At 45.5% G+C, this 22886-nt stretch overlaps 2 protein-coding genes and 1 non-coding gene across 7 annotated transcripts in view; 2 read left to right on the top strand and 1 right to left on the bottom strand.

The window, feature by feature from the left end:
- The first annotated feature begins 70 nt into the window (after positions 1-70).
- trnar-ccg (transfer RNA arginine (anticodon CCG)) lies at positions 71-143 on the top strand. The gene has a single exon. It is a non-coding gene; the product is annotated as a tRNA-Arg (tRNA).
- Positions 144-1916: 1773 nt separating this feature from the next.
- On the top strand, positions 1917-7947 carry LOC115178357 (uncharacterized). Its single transcript, XM_029739511.1, has 5 exons — positions 1917-2059; positions 4193-4804; positions 5220-5306; positions 5695-5886; positions 6535-7947. The coding sequence occupies exons 1-5, from the start codon at positions 1996-1998 to the stop codon at positions 6720-6722; spliced, it is 1143 nt and encodes a 380-aa protein (XP_029595371.1). The 5' UTR covers positions 1917-1995; the 3' UTR covers positions 6723-7947.
- Positions 7948-11462: 3515 nt separating this feature from the next.
- The window catches only part of LOC115178355 (nucleosome-remodeling factor subunit BPTF), a 49023-nt gene continuing 37599 nt past the window's right edge, over positions 11463-22886 (bottom strand). For 4 of the 5 annotated variants that reach the window (XM_029739505.1, XM_029739506.1, XM_029739507.1 and 1 more), the window contains 11 exons: positions 22656-22870; positions 22034-22259; positions 21117-21697; positions 20351-20433; positions 19123-19348; positions 18666-18952; positions 17958-18131; positions 17033-17225; positions 16619-16703; positions 15439-15625; positions 11463-13859 (listed from right to left, as the gene is read on the bottom strand). In XM_029739505.1, coding sequence (XP_029595365.1) covers positions 13823-13859; positions 15439-15625; positions 16619-16703; positions 17033-17225; positions 17958-18131; positions 18666-18952; positions 19123-19348; positions 20351-20433; positions 21117-21697; positions 22034-22259; positions 22656-22870 — 2294 coding nt within the window. In that variant the 3' untranslated portion in view covers positions 11463-13822. Of the gene's footprint in view, positions 13860-13909; positions 14848-15438; positions 15626-16618; positions 16704-17032; positions 17226-17957; positions 18132-18665; positions 18953-19122; positions 19349-20350; positions 20434-21116; positions 21698-22033; positions 22260-22655; positions 22871-22886 lie in introns of those variants that run through there. The other variant, XM_029739508.1, reaches the window with a different exon arrangement.

Here is a 22886-nt window from a genome sequence, read left to right as displayed (position 1 = left end):
AAACTTTACACGCCTTTATCGTCATGTTTTCAATTTTATAAACTGTGCCTGCGCTAACTGGGAACGTGATGACCCAGTGGCCTAATGGATAAGGCATCAGCCTCCGGAGCTGGGGATTGTGGGTTCGAGTCCCATCTGGGTCGTATTTAGCTTCCGTTTTACGTTAAATGACACAGAAAGAAGTAAATGATTGTTAATAATTACATGGATTATAAAACCGGGGAATGCACTCCGACTCAAATTTGTCTCTTAGAAATGATATTGCATTAAACTATGGAGCCTTGACCCACGAAAATGTACCATACAAATCAATCACATACGTAGCAATAAAGTTTAATCACGACTTTAATACAAATGTTTGAAATCTGCAATACCGTAAGCATCCAAGCGTCGCCTCAAAGTTTGTGACATTGTTTCCAAAAGGGGGCAGTGGTTCAGTGGTTCGCGTATTACTTTTACCGGTATAGGCTACACATTCACTGTGGCAAACAGAATAAATTAGAAACAATTAGTTGGCGCATTTCAATACAGTATTTATCCCGGTGTTTCACCCAACAGGCAAAGACTTTTCTGTTTCCATCTTGCTGGCCGGTGTTATCCCGAAATCTCCAACCTGACAGTGTATTAGGCAAAGAGATTTATTTATAGACTAATACACATGAAACAAATAGCCAAACCGAAAACTGCAGACATTACAAGTGTCTCTCTGCGATCAAACCGCCTTTAAAAAAAAAAATGAGACGCAGCCTAACGTGATCATCGATAGCTGTCTTAAAGGACACAAATTTAAAAAAGCTTTCTGCTACTAAGATCAGTGAAATGTAGGCTAAACTACAACGGAGCGAAGAGCAGAAATCTCAAGTAGCAAGCAAATCGCAGCAAAGAAGAATTGAGTGTGTGTGCGCGTTCAGGCGAAGGGGGATTCTGTCAGAGGGGGAGATTTTCGCCACAACCCCGGTACCGTTGTCTGACTGGGCCATGGATCTAGCGGACCTGCTCTCATTTCCGACAGAGAGGAAGAGGCGAAGCGAAAGGCAATGAATGCTTTGGCAATGTTAACATATGTTTCCCATGCCCAAAAAGCCTATTGAATTGAATCAATTGGGTCCAAAATGTTTCTTCTCCAGCAGGTGGCGTTTTTAAGTTTTTGTATGGAGGTCAATGAGCGTGTCGAATTTAGTTAACAAAAAAATGTTATGTCTTATTTGCGGATTTGTGGATTATTTGATCGAATATACGTTTCGTAATGATTACGTTGTTACGAGTGTACTGATATACACGTGACATCCTGGCAACTTTGAGAAAAAACACTTTATATCGGAGTTGTGCCTGGTCGTCACTAGTTACTACAGCCACAAAGTCCTAAAGACGCCTATTTCAAAAACAGCATTTTTGTTTTCATTAATATTTATTATAAACATATTTTGACTTTGTAGCTGAAGTAACTAGTGGAAACGTTCACACAAGAATCTGTCCCACCTGATGTTGCCTCCTCCCGACTGCCTGCCATTTTTGAAGACATTTATTTTCATTGTTAGAGCGGGCACTAGAGTATCTGGTCAATATAATGGATAATCTGTATGGAGGACCAAAGCCAGGACACTGGTACTTTTCAAATGCAATTTACATAACAAAGGCTAACTGTGAACTTTAAAACCATGTTACTTAAAAATGCGACAAACGCGACAGCCTATCACAATCCGTAATCACTAATAATCATTATCATCAGTAATTAGTGGAATTAAAGGCTAAAGTCTGGGCCACGTTTTTTTTTAAAGGCCCCACACACAGTAGCCTACTAAAGACCGAAGGGTGTTTCATGCATATCATTTGGAATTTAATAGGACCTCTATGGCTTCATGAATGAAGTGTCCCTGATGTCACTTTGTTTACCTCTGCGTCGGAGTGACACGCCTTCCATTCCAGGCATATAAACCTCAGGAATTCAGAGACACTCCAGCAGACTTCGAAATTGATCCAATCGTACTTTTCAGAATGACAGTGATTATTCTACTCCTGCTGGTACTTGCGTTTACTTTTTCTGAAGCAGAGGACAATGGTAAGTCGGGTAACAATTCTTGCTGCTTTCCAACTATGTCTAATTACATTTACATTTTAGGGAGAAGAATGGTGAAGAATGGTAACAGTCATTGTAGAACAGAAGATCCATTAGGAAATAGCAATTGCTTTTAAAACCAATACACTTAAACTTTTTGTTTGTATCTATTGTAAATGTGATGATATGGTGATTTCTAAAGCAGTCGAAACATTTTCTCGGAGGTGCAATAAAGAAATAGATGTACTGGCTTATCAAATCGACATTTTACTTGCGCCGAATACAACTGATGTAATAGACATGACTAAATGCATGCTTAAGAACCTTTCCCAATGATGCAGAGTTTAAAAATAATAATAAAAAATAATAACTAACACAAGAGGAATAGAATACACAAGAATGGAACTATATACAGGGAGTACCAGTAGCCTACCAGTTCAATGTGCAGAGAGAAGTACGAGGTATTTGAGGTAGATGCGGTACGCACATGAAGTCAAGGTAAAGTGACTAGGCATCCGGATAGATAATAATAAGAGTAAAGAAAAGATTAGCAGCAGCAAATTATGAGTGTAAAAGTGTGTGTTTGTGTTGGTATGCGTATGTAATGTATGTTAGGGTTTTGTGTGACAGTGTAGTGTGTATATGGTGCGTGAACGGTATATAACATCTAGCGAGTGTGCGTAGGGTCAGTCAGTGCAAGGTAGAGTCAGTGCAGAGAGTTTGGGAACCAATAATTGACTATTTAACAGTCTGGCTATTTAGCAGTCTTATGGCTTTGGGGCAGAAGCTATCTCGCAGCCTGTTGGTCTGAGAGCCGACGCTCTGGTACCGTTTGCCGGACGGTAGCAGAATGAACAGTCTATGGCTTGAGTGGCTGGAGTCCTTGACATTTTGTCTGGCCTTCTTTTGACACCGCCTGATATAGAGTTCCTGGATGGCAGGACTTTACGTATGGAATTAAAGTACATTTTATGATTGATATCATATTTTTTCTCTTTCACAAATATAAGCCTATAGTTACATCTCAGACATATCTAATTAAATCTTTGTACAGGCTACTTTACAAAAATATAATCATCTGAAATGTGCATATCATAAAGCTGGAGTAAACAAAAAGAGTGACATTCTCATAATCGGACTATTTTTACAACTATCGTTGTCAGGAAGTTAGATCTAGTTCGAATTACAAAGCATACTGTCACTAGAAATTTACGTAATTTAGCAGACGCTCTTATCCAGAGTGATTTACAGGAGCAATTAGGGTTAAGTGACTTGCTCAAGGGAACATAAACAGATTTTTCACATAGTCGGCTCTAGGATTCGAATCAGTGATCTTTCAATTACTGGACCAACGCGCTTAACAGCTAGGCTACCTGCCACCCCATAATGTCGATGTTGATCATTGAGGCTACAATAATTAACCTGTGAATGTTTTACTTTACTTTTAAGTGTTTGGCTTGTGTGCTGACAGTAAAACTATACTTATAAGATCTGGATGAAAATGTCTTTAGAAATGACTATGTAATATCAGTAGATTATATGTTGAATACATAAAACAAAAAAACAAAGAATCACAATTGAATAGAATATGTGCAGTGCATTTTGCATGCTTTAGTTCAGTGCCCACACTCTTTTTATATATTCTACGTTACCAGGTTAGTCTTATTGAGATGAAATATCTCTTTTACAAGAGACCTACCTGGCCAAATATCACCCCACAAAGTTTCAGACACATTTACAACATAATAAAACGCAGAGCACTACAGTTTAAAAACATACATTTAAAGATTGAGCAGGCAAGATACTTTGGGGAGGTGTGGTGCATCCTGGGGTCAGAACATTGACAGCCCTCCACTTCATTGTCCACCAAAGGTTTTACCCGAGCTTTAAACACATTCAAGGAGACAAACTCCTGTCATTTCATGCCCTTTTGTAGTTCATTCCAAGTGGAAGGGGCAGAGAACTGGAATGCTTTTTTTACCCAGCTCTGACAGTTAAAAAAATATTGATAGTCTCAAGCTATTGCTTATATTAAGCAGTCAACTGTACTCATAACCTTGTATGATATAGGGGCCGTTGATATTATAAAGTTATAATATACTGCTGGCTGTAACTGTCCTTGCCTGCTTTATCCAGAGCTGTTCTCCGTGATCAGCACCCCCCCTGAGAAGGGCCAGAGTGTTTTACCTGGCCAGAACCAGAGCACAAGGCTAGGGGCCAAAGACCCCTCTCTCCCTATCAACGAGCTCCTGGAAAAGGGCAGCAAAGCTGGGGACTCCAAGTACGCCCTCCACCCCCTTCCCTCTGGGGTCTGGCCCAAGCACAGTGACCCTCGCCCCGGCCTCCGCAAGAAGGGCCCTAAAAATGACCGCCTGATCGAGCACAACAGCGAGAAGAACCGCGGCGAGGCGAGTCTAGTGCTTCCCAAAACGCCACTGACCGCTGCCACCAACCGCACACAGAAAGTCAACGTGGACCCTCACCGGGACCCCCACACCAACTTCAACAACCCCCCACAGAGTGACCCGGACAGTCACCCCAACTCCAGACCCAGGGGCCACCCTCACTCGGCCCCCTCCCCTCGCAGGGACCCCTCAACCAGAAAGCTGGACCCGGAGGAGAATCGCCCTGGGGGGAAGTCCAGTCTGTACCAGTCCGGCGGCGCCAACCGGAATAACAGCCGCTCATCTGTGCTCCTCAACCGTCGCTCCTCCAGCCTGCACTACCACTTCGACATTCTGAAACGAGGTACTGAAAATGACACTACACCCCCACACTATGTATGGTACAAAGTGAGTTGTGACAGTGCGAGACTGCTGCGATTTCGGGATAGTTAGCTAATTACCTCTCCAGCCACAAATTGCTGCCTACATCCGGATTGAATGTGTCCCTTTGTGTGAAGTCCTGGGGAGTGAGAGGTTATGATATCAATGCTAAATATGCCTAAGTGAGATCATTTATGGTGTAGTAATTAAGGGACGGGGAATGTGGGTCCCCCTCCTGCGGAATGCGACGCCTGGGTTCTGTAACGACAACCCTGGTCCTTCTAATGACACTGGAATGAAGTCTGGCTCCGCACAAGCAGGCACGGCACGGTCGGTCACTCTCTCTCCTACTCATCTCCGTCTCTCTCTCTTCCTTTCTTTGTCTCCCTCTCTCGCAGAGTCTGACTTCACTCACGAGGCCGTCTGCATGAGTGAGTGCAGGAAGGAGAAGGAGGAGAGAGAGCACTACTGCTACAGTGAATTTGGTAAGTGTTTGTGTGTGTGAACATGGTTAGACTATTGTATGAAAGTGATATGGGTGCCCTGGCCACCATCTTCCAGTGTTCTCTCCATAAAGACTGTAAGAGAAGGGATTGGTAAAGGGGACAAAGTAAGGACATGACACAATGTCTGGTGTAGTCTATTTGAAACCCGTCACTCATGCTGTAGTTTAGACTAGAGTGACAGACATTCCCTTTGGTCATGTAGAGTCTTCTCACCATGGTGCAGGGTGAAGTTGCCCCAAAACGCTGATCTTGGGTCAGTTTTGTTGAGCCTAGATCTGTACCTATGAGTGCTCTGTGCTACTATCCACTTTAGAGTTACAAACAATGACCTTTACTTTCATTTGACCATTTACCTTTTCAATTTCAGCCGTCAATGGGGTCGTTCACGACATAGACATGGTGCGTAAGGGGATTAGACTCATCACACTGATGGTGAGCAGCGACGGTTTCTACAAGATGAGCCGTCTCTACGTCACTCCAGACAGCTTCTTTCTCAAAGTGCGTCTCCTTGTCCTGGACACCTACAAATGTAGCAAGCCTTGTCCTGACATCAAACTAGGTAACTGTCAACTTAAGGAACCAATGAATGCATCCCTAATAGCACCCTATCCCCTAAATCAGGGCTCTCCAACCCTGTTCCTAGACAGCCCTCCTGTTGGTTTTCAATCCAACCCCAGTTGTAACTAACCTGATTCAGTTCATCAAACAGCTAATTATTAGAATCAGGTTACGGTAGATTAGGGTTGGAGTGAAAACCTACGGGACGGTAGCTCTCCAGGAACAGGGTTGGAGAGCCCTGCCCTATATGGTGCACTCCGGACAACAGTGGTGCATCATATTGGGCAGGAGTGTTCAAGTCCAATCCTGGAGATCTGAGGTACTGCTGGTTTTCTGTTCTACCTGATCATGAATCGCACCCACCTGGAGTCCCAGGTCTAAATCAGTCCCTGATTAGAGGGGAGGAATGGAAAAAAGCAGTGGAACTGGCTTTGCGGTCCAGATTTGAATTTGAGGGATATAGGGTGCCACCATGGCTCCGTTCCGATATCAACACTAGCATATTACTTCTAATGGATTCTCAATACATTTCTCCATGCTATGTGGTATGCTAGTATAGTCAATGGTACTGAACTCGTCTACCAGTTGAGCAGAGAGACCAAATACTGAATTCACTGACAGCCTCTCTTCCCCCAATGCTATTCTGTAGGTAGCCGGTACATTGTAATGGGTCAGATCTACCACCGGAGGCGCCACCTCCCCAACGACCTCCTGGCCCTGCTGGGGGGAAAACTGAAGCCAGGGGACGGCCTCCTGCGTAGCAACAACTACGTCAAGCGCTTCAACAAGAGGAGACACCAGAAAGCCCTGGAGGCCACCCGCTCCAAGTGTAGGTAAAACCAAAACAGACTATCGCCCCCTGCAGTGGCGGAAAAGACATTGCAGTCGTCAACATGAAGTGACTGAGACCTATAACCCCTACAGCATTTCAGCAGAGACGTAGATGGACGAGGCCAATATGTTGTTTTTTCTGGCATGGACCTCCTGCACTTGTTTGTATCATAATCCAGGTTGAGTGGTAATGTTTTTGCTTGTCTGTCTGTACAGTCTTTAGCTTGTAGCTTTGCGTCCTCTTTGATAGAAGACACAAGTAGAGTCTATTTCAAAGGTTCTCGTCTTTCAACCTCTGCTTGAAGTATTGCCCCATCAGATTTCCTAAATGTATTTTTTTTAAAAACCTTTATTTAACTAGGCAAGTCAGTTAGAACAAATTATTATTTACAATGACGGCATACCCGGGCCAAACACGGACAACGCTTATTATTGTGAATGAGCATAGAGTTGGATAGAGGGCACACTTAACAAAGATAAAAGCTGAGCTCTCTAGTATTGTCTCTACTCTAGTCATTTATTAAGATGTCATAGTACTTAAAAGGATCATTTATTCATGTCTGGTACATGAATCAGTCAGATCAGTGCCTCTCTCAAATTGGTTTAATTTACGATTGAAAAATTCTGCCAGTGAACCCAGAGTTCTGGTTCAGTGGAATAATTCAGGTTGAGGACATTTTCATTGGCTAATCCGATGTAACACAACTTTTCATCAGACTGTTTTGGTTGTCCCGCGTCAACGCTTGAAGATGGTGTCTGTGCATGTGAATGAAGCCCATATTTACCCTGAGGGAGGAAGACTGGCAACTCCAGCCCCACTATTCACACGAACACACCCGCACATCTCCAATTGGCTTGTCCCAAGTTATCCCAATCATCCATGGGAAAGACTATCTGTTCAGATCTAGTTGCACACTGGTGCTTCTCCAATGGCAAGAGTCCAATCACATTTCCCCTTTAGAACTTGGTAGGAAACTTTAAAGGACTTCCTATTGACTGATATACAATATCAGCAAACTTCTATTTATGCCTGTAAGAAAAGCTGTCACATTTTCATACTGTTGTTTTGTGCCTGTCATTTGATTGCAGGAAATGCACTTTTACTGTATGTGAAAAAGAAGAGGGGGGGTAGGATGAAAGACTGGAAAAGCATCAACAACAAACCCCAGAGGAGGGAAAAGTTGAGAAGACAGGAAAGAGACTAAAATAAACCTATTTTTCTAATGTTAAAGATGTGTACAGTTTGAAATATCCAATGGAGAAAACAGACTTCATAAGGGAACTTGATGGTATTAGTGAATGTTTTTGTAAATATAATCGCGGGAATCTGATCCTCAGCGCACCTGGACACACGGCTTCAAAAAAGTGCGGCTCTCCTTGCCGGTTCTCTTCGGAGATGGTGAGGTGAAAGCTAATACCACCTCTGGCCCTTATTTGTTCATGCACACACACAAATGCAAACATGCGAACACACACAAACACACGCACGCACACACATCCGATGGGGCAAAAGCTCAAAGGAGGCATTTTGAGAGTGGCAAAGGGAAGGTGAGAGGGGGAAGGAGAGGGAGGAGGAGAGAGGGAGGAGGAGGGAAGGTGAAAAAGAAAGAAGAAAAAGGTTATAGTGCCTTCAGAAAGTATTCACACCCCTTGGCTTTTTCCACACTTTGTTGTGTTACAAAGTGGGATTAAAATGGATTTAATTGTAATTTTTGGTCATCTACATACACAAAATACTCTAATGTGAAGGTGGAAGAAAAATGTGAACATTTATTACAAATGTATGAAAAATAAAATCCTAATATCTTGATTGGGTAAGTATTCACCTCCCCATAGACAATACATGCTGGATACACATTTGGAAGATATTACAGAGTCTTTGTAGATAAGTCTCTAAGAGCTTTGCACACCTAGATTGTACAATATTTGGCCATTATTCTTTGTCAAATTTTTCAAGCTCTGTCAAGTTGGTTGTTGATCATTGCTAGACAGCCATTTTCAAGTCTTGCCATAGATTTTCAAGCCAATTTAAGTCAAAACTGTAACTAGGTCACTCAGGAACATTCAACGTCATCTTGGTAAGCAACTCCAGTGTAGATTTGGCCTTGTGTTTTAGGTTATTGTCCTGTTGAAAGGTGAATTTGTGTCCCTGTGTCTGTTGGAAAGCAGACTGAATCTGTTGGAAAGTAGACTGAACCAGTTTTTCTTCTAGGATTTTTCCTGTGCTTAGCTGTACTCCGTTTCTTTTTATCATAAAAAAAACTCCTGAGTCCTTGCCGATGACAAACATACCCATAACATGATGCAGCCAAAACCATGCCTGAAAATATGAAGACTAGTACTCAGTGATGTGTTGTGTTGGATTTACCCCAAACATAACGCTTTGTACTCAGGACGAAAAGTTAAAATCAGCAATGGCCTCGTGGTGAAATCCTTGAGAAGTTTTCTTCCTCTCGTGCAACTGAGTTAGGAAGGACACCTGAATCTCTGTAGTGACTGGGTGTATTGATACACCATCCAAAACCTAATGAATAACTTCACCATGCTCAAAGGGATATTTTTTTTTTATCCATCTACCAATCGGTGGCCTTCTTTGAGAGACACTGAAAAACCTCCATGGTCTTTGTGGTTGAATCTGTGCTTGAAATTCACTACTCGATTGGGGGACCTTACAGATCATTTTATGTGTGGGGTACAGAGATGAGGTAGTCATTCAAAATAATGTTAACCACTATTATTGAACACTGAATGAGTCCATGCAACTTATGTGATTTGTTAAGCACATTTTTACTCCTGAACTTATTTAGGCTTGCCATAACAAAGGGGTTGAATACTTATTGACTCAAGACATTTCAGCTTTTAATTTTTTGATAATTAAAAAAGTGTTCTACAAACAAAATTCCACTTTTACATTAGGGAGTACTGTGGGTAAATCGGTGACACAAAATCTCAATTTAATCCATTTTAAATTCAGGCTGTAACTAACACAAAATGTGGAAAAAGTCAAGGGATGTGAATATTTCCTGAAGGCACTGTATGTACATACATCAAGACAGAGAGAGACCCTGGGAGCGAGAGTAAGAGACCCCGGGCTCTCTCCATTCCTGAGGGAACACTTTGAATGGGTGATAAGATACACATCCAGGCCACAGACCCTTGGTTTGACCTGTCAGCTTTGACTATCCTCATACTTAAAATGAGAGAAAAGCCAAAGGTTTGCACTGTGTGCACATATCTCATCTCATACTACATGGAACTAATAAAGATGTATTTGTTATTTACTCATTGGGTGTCGGTGTGGTCTGTGGGTCTATTCATGTGCTATCGGTGGGGACCTAACACTCAGCCGAAGCCTTGCAAACACACATTCTTGAATGGCACCACAGAATGACATATATAATCACTTTTGGATTCATTCCTGACCAAGATGGCTTCCATAATGAACACATTCTGGAATTATGAGGGTCTATGACATCAGCCTCTCTAGTGAATTATAGGATCTCTATGTATGGTGCACACAGATTTGAACTGGACTGTATAGTAAAAAAATACTGTTTCAACCCTGATGATAACCCCTGGCGATTAAGTGCCCAAAAACAGGGTCATTATTGTGGTGTAATAGGGGCTCTGTCTGGCCTAGGGAATGATTTTTGAACTGAGCAGTTCCCATGCTTTGAAGTCCATCTGGGAACATAGCTGGAGGGAACAGATGCAGGCGGGCAGGAAACGGGAGTTCGCTCGCATCTCGGCTACCATCACAGCGGGACAACATTCCTTATGGAGAGGAATAGGGATAAGGGGTTGGGGTGGGGGACGAGGTGGGAATTTGTCCTAGTTCCTTCCTGTGTGACAGAGAGAGAGAGAGTGAGAGAGTTCCAGCCCCCAAGCCACAGAGAGAGGAATTGATGGGACTTGTGGTCATCTGTAGTCCATTTGGTGTCCTTGCAAAGCTCTGGATTCAGTTAGGGGTTTGGAGTGGAGGGGGAGCGTGAAGAAGGGAGAGAGGGAGGGGTGTGTGTGTCTTTGGTGAGAGGGGAAGGTTAAAGGAAAAGTCCACCCAAACTATCTTTTGGTATTTGTTTTGTTAATCCATTGTTGATATAGTCCCAAAATGTTTTGCATGGCAGCAGTCAAGTTTTCAAGCTATGTAACTTTGAAAATACAGAAATCTGGCCCATATGATGCATTTTGCAACATATGATGAAAAACGCAGAATCATATGATGCAAAATGTATCAACAATGAACGAATGAAACGAATCCGGGGATTTCTTTTTTTTTATGACAGAGGTAACTGTGTACAGGGGCAATACAATGTGTGTGTGTGTGGGGGGCATAAGTGCTGCCCTCAGGCATCATCCCCTGCTCTGGTCTGGGTAGAAGTTGCCTCTAAGCACAGATCTAGGATCAGATAATCCCCCCCCCCCGAATGTCTTACCTTTTGTGGAACCCAGGAAGAGTAGCTGCTGTTTTCACAGTGGCTAATGGGATCCTAATAAATACCAAAATACCTTGAACATTACAGGGGGAAATGCAGGGAAGCTGACTCTAGATCAGTGTCTGAGGCAACTTCATCCAACTCCACCGTGGAAAGGGATGAAAAAGGTACAAACTACTTAATATTCATTATATTACACATTCCTGACCATGTGACCTGACAGGATAAACACATCCGGACAAAACTCCTGGCCCTTAAACACAAATTAATTACAACATAAGCACGTAAAAACAAAGATGACAGCACATTGGACAATTGATGTCAAAACATGACTTTATTATCTAGGATGAAATGTCCTATCAAGTACAAAAAAGGATCTCATAAGAGTTGACACAATCTGTTAAAAACATAGTATTTTCCCCCAGTTATGTTTCCTTTTACATTTACTAAAAAAATGAAATATTTTCAGCGATATGAATAAATAACAACAGATATTGTGATGAAGTTATTAAGAGATGTGTAGAACTGGTTGGTTCTTTAAAAAAAGAATAAAAAAAACTCTTCAAAAAGAGTCAACATTCCCCGCCCGTTTTAAATCAATATGCACACAATATGCAGCACTTTTAATATAAAGGGCAATTTTAACTAAATGCAGAGTCCACTATGACAAAAGATAGAGAATATCTATTGAATCTACAGGTAGGCTTAGTTGCTGGTTAAAATGGTCCAAAATAAAAGTTCTAATGCTATAAAAATCTCTAAAATCTCTGTTTATTGACAGCCATATTATACAACATGAAATACAAATGGTGAACGATGCATGTAAGAATAGAAACTGGAGTGCATGGTTTGAAATGCAAACAGGTCAGTGAATAGGACTGACAAACAGGCTTCGGTCACCTCATCTCTCAACTCAGTCCACCTCCGAAAAAGTTGTTGGCACTTCAAACCAGGGTTTTGGTTATTTCCATTTCAATTCAGGAAGTAAACTGAAATTCCAATGAAAATGGGAATTTCAGTTCACTTCCAAAATTGAAATTTACCCCAACCCCTCTTCAAACCTAAGCCCTCCCCCCCACCCCAACTCTTAAGTCGATCTTTAAGATGTTAACTAAGAGCACCAATGACAACTCCAAAAATGTTCTCCCCCAACAAACAGTACTGCCTCGACACAGTTACAGAAGAGTTCCAAATATGATCAAAATGGCCAAGAGTTCCTAAAGAAATCTTCATACAAACCCCAACTTAGTATGAAGATTCTCCAACGACGGTTGACATGCTGATTTACTGTTCTAGACCACATGTTTACTTGATGCAGTGGAAAACTCTAAAGCATTTGACTTAATCCTTTATAGGGGGCCTATGAGTTGAAATATGCATATGATCCAACCTTCTTGACAAAATATTGGGGGAGAGAGGGGGGGGGGGGGGGGTTGCGGTGTGGATGGTCAGTACACTTAAGTTAAATATGCCCTTTAACGGTTTTCACATTCTCCAAGTCCATCCTCGGTTATTTTCCTGTGGAAGGATTTGGAGAGCTTTTCTTGTTTTCATCGGTTGAATGTCTTCAATTAAAAATGTTCGAGAAGCCTCTACATGGCGAGAAATAGAGCTTGTTTTCTCAATGTCGGCTGTTTCATATACACCAATATTCCCGCCTTAGGTGGTAACATAAAGAAAAAGAGGTTCAACATCTGAAAAAACAAGGTTTTACAAACAGGATACCATTTCCACATTGAGACATTACATAGAAATGGTAACTTGGACTCTCTATGGCCTGTTTGGAGGACAGGGCACATACATCTTCAAGGTGGCACCATGTGGGTTCACAATGATCTAGGATCAGCTCGTTCCAAACACAAGCAACCAGACAGGTGTGTGTGTGTGTTCTATTTAGACCCATTTTGGATGAGGAAGCAGAGACAGCTGGAAAATGTCAGTGGTTGTCATCCCAAATGGCACCCTATTCCCTTAACAGAGCACAACTTTTGAACCAGGACCCATATGGCTCTGGTCAAAAGTAGTGCACTATATAGGGAATAGTGTGACATTTGGGACATACACAGTCTGAAATGGGAGTTGACCCCAGGGAAGGAAGAATAACTGATACAAAAGAGATGTGAGATTAGTTAAGGAATTAACAACTTGAAAAGAGTCTACTGCTGCCGTGTTTCGTACTACCCTTGAACAGCCCATTAGTTTGAGTTCAGGGGGGTTTTCTCCCGCCATCCCTCCATTTCATCCACCAGATCGGAAGTGGTTTGAAGGGAAGGAACCAGGCTGTGAACTGAAAGTCTGAGCCTCCCTCCCCCTGTTTGTTAGGGATGTGGTATCACCCATCATGAACACTAAGGGTTTGGATAATGGAGCCTTCCACTGCCAGTCTCTTCTCTTTCCACGGCCATAGGGGTGGTTGAGGAGCGGCGAGGGCTCATCCGGTTTGGTTCCAAGGCCGTTTGGCCTGAAGCACGCGTCGGCTACGATCTTCCAGGAGCGTGTGCTGGTTTTAAACAGGGGGTGTGACTCCCACTCCCAAGTCCGACAGGTGTGGTGTGTGTGGGGACAGGTAAGTAGTAGCCTGGCTTCCCCATTGGAGTATGAGTGTTCAGGGGGAACCACATTGGCAGCCATTTTGACAGTAATCTTTAGAAGGAGTGCTGTCTGTGTATTCTAAGAGGCTGTAGACTGCAGTTTGTTGTTATGAGACCTACAGAACGCAGAGAGAAGGGGAAACAGTTCATGTGATCGCTTGACGTATTTTTTTTGTTTGTTTTTTAATTAAAAGCTTGACAAAATCACAAAATATGCATGAGGGAATACAAAAACTCTTATTGGATGCCAGTGGGGTCAGACGTTTGAGCAGAGAGAGCAGCCATGTTGGTGTAACATTAGTTTAATGTTCTAGAAGGCTTGTATATACAGTGAGAACATACCATGTAAAACGTGGGACAGTCGAGTTCATCAGGAAGTAACTGCAAAGCTACACAAAAAACTATGACCTATATATCTTAGCATTATTTTTCTTTTGAACATATAATTCTCCTTCACAAAAGGATATAATATGCACATAAAACAATAACATTATACATTAATAAATCAGATAAAAGACTAACTGGTAAATGTTGTTCATCTTTTTAAAATGGCCAGTTAAGAGGAGGTACAATCTTTGCACTTCATCAATACAATAAAGGTACTCCGTTAAATTAAATGATATGTAATCTGCACATGTGGAACTGACTTGAATGCAATGTTACATGTGTGAGAAATAAGTTTCAACATTTGAGCAAAATCTTCTCACAACGATGAGGTTGTCACCTAACCGTTTCGATACTTGATATTGTGCCTCACAAGTCACCAGATTGAGATATGAACAGAAATGAACTCAACTTCCATCGAATATCTATTGTCTTGTGAAATGAATGTAAAAACATAAGATGTTTCCCTTGATTGCTGTTTGTGACCAACATGGCTGCCATTGTCAAATGGAGAAATGTTTTTCAAAGTGTCTTTCCTTCTAAAAATACAAAAAAACACACCTACGGTGTGGTTTATACTGTAAATATACTTTCTTACAAATAGTTTGACGCTGTTTTAAAGCAATAAAAACAGCAAGGTCCAGGATAGCCTAATGTTTTTTTTAGAGTGACCCCGGCACCCAGATTCCAACTACAAGGCCAGACTTATGACATCACAATCTGTAAGAGAGGGAGAGAGAATGGATGACATAAACACATGCAGGTGGAAGCACATGACCATAAGCACACAAACACACAATGCAGGGGAGGAGGGATAGATGCAAAACTACGTGCTAAAGACAGGAGATGGGATGCTAAGGACATGGAGCATGGATTGGACATTGCTTCTACACAGCTCTAAAGTGAATGCCAATAGAAAGCTGATGCCACACGCATACACAAACAGGCTCCACACAACAGACCACAGACAGATCTGTGTGGAAGGGCTGGCGGCTGGTGGTTCGGTGGCGGCTAAGGCCCTTCAGGTTGGACCCCAACGGCAGATGTGACAGAGACTAAAGCACTACAAAACGCAAAAAAAAATTCTAAACACCAAACTTCACAGAATCATCCTAAAGTTGGGGTGGGCGAGAGAGGGTGGGATAAGAGGGAGGGATAAGAGAACAGCACAAAGAAGAGGCGAGGACGGAGGAGCACGGGCGGATCCGACGAAGACGGGGGGGAAAGAAAGGCGAAAAAGGGTGGGATGAGCTCAGAGTTTAAAATGTCAGAGTTGACTGACGAGGCCAAGGGAGAGTTCAGAGGTCTTACCTGCTGGCTTTGAACCCTTTGAGCTTCTGGACGAAGAAGTTCTCGAGGACCTCGGCGCACTGGTAGAACGGCGAGTCGCTCGGGTTGTAGTATCGGCAGTTGTCGAAGACTTTGGTCATGTCCGCCACGAACTCCGTCAGCCTGATGTAGTGGCGCTTCTGCAACCGCTCCTCCATCGTAGAAAGGTCTAGAAAGAAGGGAGGAAGACAAGAACAGAACATGAATCACCTCCAGAATCATCAAGTTGACTCTTCCCCGACATCCTCGCAGAGTCGCTTCAAAAGGAATTGCAGTTTATGTGGTGTAAATGTTTGATAGATAATCAAGTATGTGTCTAAAAGCGCAATACATCACTTGTACGTCAACTTGACCATCAGAAATACTAGCTCAACGCTAGTTTCGACCCTGGATCTCTGGCTCGTGCCCTTTCAAAGTGAATTACACTGGATGTGACCGAGCGGCCGACCCGTCGATTCTGGCAACATGATGTCACTGTTATGAAATTTGCCTTGGAAAGAAGTTGAAAGTTAACACTCAATTATCACGATAGTTAGCTAGGTAAGCTAGCAACAAGCCTGGTCCTTCATAATTCCCCACAGGGCAGCAGTGGGTTTCTCCCGTGTGGTGCCCCGGGGCTCCATTTTAAACAAACATATCCGATTCTTAACCTTCCCTCACCCCCCCACCCAGTCAGCAGGCCGACCCCTTGCCCATATCAAAGAGGGCCTTCTTCTCAGTCATCCGACTTCATCTACAAACCCCAAACTTATGCCGACCGGACAGCCGTGGCCAGACTTGGCTTTTTCTTCTGCAGGGTGAAAAGGTTTCTTTTTTTGCGGGCGGCGGACTAGAGTTTCCAGGCCCAGGTCAAATGCACTGTAGTGTAGAAGGGGGCTACTGTAGTGTCCAAGTGCAGAAGTCTCTGGGGTTTTTCCGGCAGCTCATTAACGGTTTGTTTGTGTGGAAGTTCAAAAAGGCCCTGTTGACGCAAGTCCGCCTTTTACATGGGCAGTTTGATCTGAGTTGGAGGCCTTTCCTCTCGAGCAGGGCGACGGGGTTCGTTTGTGTGTGTAACAACTTAGGAGTCCCTTGTGATGGCTATTCCATTTATGACAACAGCACCTCTTTTTACAATGTTGAATCAATGCAAATAGGCAGAACTCCCCTCCCCCCCACTCACCCATTGGTTCCTTAATGACTCCGTAGTAGTCTGGGGCGTCGTTCGGGTCCACCGGCTCCAGAAACGGCCACGCCATTTTGTGAGCCTGAGAGAGGTAGGGAGAAAGAGAGAGGAGACACATGAGAGACGTAGAGCAAAACAAAAAGAGAGAAGGAAAACAAACAGGAGGATGAAAATGGCATTGGAAGCAGCTGGTTCAACACAGATGTGCTCCGGCTACGTCCATGGCATGCGGACAGAGAGGAGGGTGGAAAAACCCCTGTAGCCAGGGCAGTTGTCCAAGTGCCGCCCAGGGGACCAGCGTACAGATCAGATAAGAGATGAGAACAGAGGAGGGCTTTGTTTCGTACCGTCCCGACGCGAGGTAGAGGGGGAACGAGGGCGAAGGGAGGAGCACAGGAAGGGGTGACATACCTGTAAGGAGCGCAGGATTCTCCTTAACCCCTCGTTATCCTTGTCGGTGAGCGGCGTGAGCACGGTCATGGCGTCCTCTGTGGACTGGCACTGCGGACACACGTACTGGTCGATGTGGTTGGCCTCGCTCTGCAGGATGCCCACGCAACGGCCATGGTACCAGTTCTGGCAGCGGTCGCAGCCGATGTAGAACCTGAGCGGGGGCGAGGAGGAGGGCGGCAGGGGTGGGTCACGTTCATTGTGCTCGATGAACACGACCCTGGTTTCTGTTCCAAGTCCCATTGAAGAAATAGACTCTGGCGTGTCTGAATACCCATAGTTGCATTCTAAATAGTAGGCATTTTGGGTATGTGAAACTAATACATTTTACAGTAAGGAACATTTCAGAAAATGTGTATGCTTTAAAAGCCAGGGTGATATAGACATACTAATTTCTGGTTTTTATCGAGTAGAATTCGCTGCACACTATTGAGTGAGAGAATCGTCTTTGGAGTCCCATGTGTGTAGGGGAATAGGGGATGTGCTCTACCAAAATGAACGAATGGCGGGAATCAACGCAACTGCGCATTAGATGACACATTCTCAGTATGGATGAGCCTAGTACGCTGGTACGTGTTGCTTGGAGGGTTGATTTTAGTAAACAGAACGTCTAAATAGCATGTAGTGCGATTAGTACACGGTATGTAGTTTTAGTAAGTAGTAGGCCAGACAGATTTCAGATAGGGACAATGTCTTTACATAAGGAATTCAAGCTCTGTTACATAGAACAACCTTCAACCCTAGACGTCAAAGGAAATATGAAACGATACAAAGTATAACTGAAACGATACATCGACAGGTCAACAGGTATCACCATCTAATAGGTAATATTGTACGTTTTTTGCCACTGAGAACCCATACACCACACACACTCCTATGCACTTACTGCGCTTCGTCGTAGGGCGTTCGGCAGATGCAGTAGAGCTCCTCGGTCTTTCCCTCCTGGGCCCGCTTGCACTCGCTGCAGATGTAGTCGTCCATCTTCTTGGCCTCCTTCTCGGTGACGCCCACACACTCGCCGTGGTACCAGCTGGTGCACAGGTCACAGCCAATGTAGAACCTGGGAGAACACAGGACGTGAACGAATGCCAAATCACTATGGGGTCAAATGAGGTCATGGTTTCAGGTACGTTTGTTAGGAATGTATTGAATGCCATTTGTGTGTTGCCACAGTGTTTCAACTTCCTGGTTGAGGGCATTTCAGGAAGTTAAATAATGGAGAGTCGTCAGTTAAAGTCCAAACACACCGCAATCATTTCAGGTGAAATTGATCTTCACTTCTGTTAATGTTTGAGCTTCCTCAGAAATGGTTAATGGTATACATTTTGACTGTCTCTTCAGAGAGGCATTGGAGGTAGCTTACTATACATTTAACGTGTTTGAACTATATCGACGCTCCTCAGAACGGCTTTAGACAAGGGTCACGTTTGCGGTACATAAAACGTCGGGTACGGCCCAAATGGCACCATATTCCCTAGCGCACTACTTTTGACTAGAGCCCAATGGACACCCTAATTGGTGTATAGTGTAGTGCTTTTGACCAGGGCCCTGCACAGGGAATAGGGTACCATGTAGAACACAGCCGGTCTCTTACTTGGACTCGTCGTAGGGCGTTCTGCAGACACAGTAGAGCTTGGTCTCCTTCTTGCTGTCTGAGGTAGCGATCATCTTCTTCTTCTTGGCGTTGGCCGCCGACGCCGCGTCCCTCTCCTCCTCCCGCTTCCGCTTGTGGGCGAAGGCCGCCGGGTTGAGTTGGGAGGTGTGTGTCAGGGCGTGCTGGGCGTGATGCGCGTGTGCGGCGGTGGCTGCCGCCTGGTGGGCGACGGCCTGGGCCCTTTCCTTGTCCCGTCGCAGCTTGGTGAGGTCCCTCCTCAGCTCATCCTGTGGAAGGAGATAAGGGTAGAGAGTGAGATCAAAAGTGTGTGTGCGTGTGTGTGTGTGTGTGTTGGACATCTGTGTGCAGCTCTGCTACCATGTGTCCATCATGAGTACAGTATGTTCATGGGAGAATGCAGTGTGTGTGTGTGTGTGTGTGTGTGTGTGTGTGAGACCTGCGTCTCCAGCTGCAGCTCCTTGTCCAGCAGGGCTCTCTTCTTGAGGATCTCGGCCTTGAGCGTCTCCTTGTGCCGGCAGAGCAGCGACGACAGCTTGGTGGCGTTGGCCTTGGTCCTCTTCTGCTCGCCTGCTTCCTCCTTCTTCCTCTTCTTGACCGCCTGCTTCTCGTCCTTGTCGATCTTGTCCAGGATGAACTTCATCACCTGGTTGCACACAATCATCCTGGGTGGAAGGGGATAGAGACATGTTATATGCCTTATAAGACATTATAAAGGCTCATACATGCTTATAGCCATTTATAAAGACACACAATCCTCCTGAGGGGAGCGGTGGATGGGATTTTAAAACATTTTGTATTTAGGTGACAATGTATCGTCTTCATTTCAGTGTTCCCATCAATGGAACAAGAGAGTTAGCTATGAAGCTCATTTTCATCCATAGTCCAGTGAAGGAATTTTAAGGACATTTGAAGTGAATAAATTTTTGGGGGGGTAATTCAAATGATGAAATCTAAATGGACTTGAAGGAAATGTAAAGTATAATGTTTCCATACATCATAAACCTTTCCATCACCCGTTACCTCACACTACGAGACAAAACACTCTAAGCCAATCGGTAGCCATGTCACGAGGTCACATGTGACAGATGTCAAGAGTGTTTTTGTTCCCTGTGTTTATTTAGAGGTGGGGCCGGAGAGCGATGGAAAGAGAGACTAGCAATAGGAAGCCACTGCTCTCTCTCTCTCGCGCGCGCACGCACGCACGCACGCACGCACGCACGCACGCACGCACACACACACACACACACACACACACGCTGAGGAGGTCAAGGTCAACCATGGTTCCCAGACTGTGTACACTGACGTGACTGACCACAAAAGAGAGAGATGGAGGGAGACAAGACCCAAAAAATTGGCCTACGTCCCAAATGAGCCCTGGTCAAAAGTGGTGCACTACATAGGGAACAGGGTGCCATTTGGGATAGAACCACAGTGCACTGGCTTGCCCTGCTCCAGGACTGTAGGTCTGGTTTAAACCCAGTGAGGAGGACACAACACATGGTCTGTCTGTGGTAACCTTTCCTATGACCCAGACACGTTAAATATAACCCCTGGCTTTCTCCACAGGGAGGGAGAGGAGGACACCTCCACACACACACACACGGCGGGTCAACACAAAGTCTGATTGTCATGACAACAGCATTAGCTAGCTCCTAGTCCCTCACCTCTGGTTCTCCTCTCTCTCGGCGGGGGACATGGGCTTCTTCTGTTTGAGGTGCTCGATCACCGCGTTCTGCTTCATCACCACCTGTCACAGAGCAGACAGAGGGGTCAGAGGTCAACTCAGGCCTTACACGGTTGCGTCCCAAACGGCGCCCGATTCCCTATGTAGTGCAGTACTTTGGACCAGGTTCCATAGGGCTCTGGTCAAATGTAGTGCACTATATAGGGAATAGGGTGCCACTCCAACTCAGGCCTCACACAAGGAAAGAACAGAGAAATGTCAAAGACGTCAAATACACAGGAAGCAGGTGTTTGTTACACCGCAGGCAAAATACATGCGTTGTAGAACGCAAGACGCATAAACACACAATAAAGGACCCTTATGCATAGGTTACGTCCCAAATGGCATCCTATAGGGCTCTGGTCAAAAGTAGTGCACTATATAATGAAAAGGGTGCCATTTCAGAGGAACCCATTGTGTGTATGCACTAGACTAGGGGTGCACGCAAGCCACAAACGTGCTCTCACACACACACACACCATCTAAAACAGTGGCGGTGGACAGCTTGGAAAATAAACCACAGTCGTGGGAGCAGGCTGTTTGAGAGGACTGTTTATGTGCTGATGTCAGAGCGAGACGGGGTCTACTATACTGTTACACCACCTGTGTCTGGCTGGCTGCCTGAACACACACACACCTCCCCAACACAGACATGCGAGCAAACCCACGTAAGTACACGTTTCTGATATTGACCACCGCGCCCTCACCTGTTTCTGGATGATGTCGCTCTGGCTGGCCGCCGCCAGCGCCTGCTCCCGCTTGGCCTCGGCCGCCAGCCTCTTCTTCTGCTGCTGCTGCTCCCTCAGCTGCTGGATCCTCTGGAGCTGCTCCTGCACGCTGGCCGTCTGGATGGCCACCACGTTCTGGATCGGACCTCCAGGCTGGGTTCCACCGACCCCGGGTTGCTGGATCTGGATGGGAAGCTGGAGCTTCATCTGCTGGGGGAGCGAGCCTCCGGAGGTCCCCTGTTGGGCCTGGAGCTGAGCCAGGACCTGGACCTGTTGCTGGAGGCCTGGGACAGTGATGAGCTGGTGGGGGGAGCCCTGGAGCTGGAGGGTCTGCTGCGGCCGGCCCGTGGGGGTGCCGGGGGGGTGTTTGAGGGACTTGACCTGGAGGGGGGTGGGGGACTGGATGGGCATGTGGGCCTGGGTCTGGGAGGGGAGTTGGCCCTGGGGGGTGGCGGATGGGGGGGTGCTGGTGGCCAGGGCGGCGCCAGCCTGGATGGGAGCTGCAGCCTGCTGGGCGGGCTGGGCAGGGGTCTTGGTGGTCTGGCCCGGGGCGGTGGGGGCTGAAGGGAGGAGAGGAGAGAAAGGGGATGGGCAGACCTTTAGAAGACACACAGGCTATGAATATTTTATACAGGTGAATATTTGAATGGTAAAACAATGATCTGCGAGTGTATATGTGGCTGCTGATAGGCTACATAACATTTGGGTACTGGGTCCTGTTCAGTGGGCACAAAACAGGATAAAACCCTTTTGACATACTACCGTAACCTCTCACTGTCTTTTAGAAAACATTTCCCCCTTTTGTGTCTACTGAACGCAGCCCTGCAGTGGATGATAGAGACTGTGTGTCCGTATCCGTGTCAATAATACACACTATTATTCGCTCTTTTGACTACCTGTGGAGGTTGGGGTAGCGGCAGGGGCCATGGGGGTGAAGAGGAAGCGTTGGACATGGCCGTTGGGCATGGCCGCCTGCATGAGCTGCTGACCAGGCCCGGGGATGACCGTGACCCCCTGGGGGATGACCTGCAGCTGGCCCGTGGCCTGGCCTTGGCCCTGGATCATCACCGTCAGGCCCTGGGCCCCGCCGCCTGGCCGCTCTACTGCCTGGCTCTGCTGCTTCTGATGGGGGGAGAAACAGGGAGATGAGGGAGGGGTGATGCTTTCGGAGGTCATTTACAGGTGCAACGGCAGCCTGGTCCCAGATCGGTTTGTCATGCAATATATAGCAACGACCATAGGGGTTGGCTCGACAAACTGATCTACGATCAGGCAAGGGTGCACTTCTCTTTAAAAAAAACCAAAAACAGACCATGTTGAAACTAGCACATATAGATATACTAACAAGGACATGAAAAAGAGTTATTCTGATCTTTCCCGTTGAATAGGACTAAAATGAAAACATACTCGTTTTGAAAAATGCAGAATTACAATACACTAGGTGGGCAGAGCAGAAACCTATTGTCCCACTGTTGCCTGGCATCAGTTGAGGGGTTATTATGGGGTAGCTAATGTTACCTGGGTGAGCTGGGTGAGTTGTGCCAGGGTGAGTTTGACCTGGCCCTGCTGTACCCGCTGCTGTGGCGTCTGGGCCGTGATGGGCTGGCCCGGGGTTTTGGGGGCACTGCCCACCCTCTGCCCGGCCACGGTGGTGACGGGGCTGGCACCCGAGATGGCCGCGGACACGGCCTGCCCCCGGATTATCTGGGTCACCACCTGCTGGCCCGCCTGACCTGGAGGAGGAAAACA

This window comes from Salmo trutta, chromosome 38, assembly GCF_901001165.1.
Source record: "Salmo trutta chromosome 38, fSalTru1.1, whole genome shotgun sequence".
NCBI lineage: Eukaryota > Metazoa > Chordata > Actinopteri > Salmoniformes > Salmonidae > Salmo > Salmo trutta.
This window is presented reverse-complemented; position numbering and strand designations above follow the sequence as displayed.

Bases quoted from the DNA above. Each gene is read 5' to 3' on its own strand.
- LOC115178357 (XM_029739511.1), top strand. From the start codon at position 1,996: ATGACAGTGATTATTCTACTCCTGCTGGTACTTGCGTTTACTTTTTCT. The intron at 2,060-4,192 runs GTAAGTCGGGTA...TGCTTTATCCAG, and splicing joins TTCTGAAGCAGAGGACAATG to AGCTGTTCTCCGTGATCAGC. The intron at 5,307-5,694 runs GTAAGTGTTTGT...TTTCAATTTCAG, and splicing joins CTACTGCTACAGTGAATTTG to CCGTCAATGGGGTCGTTCAC.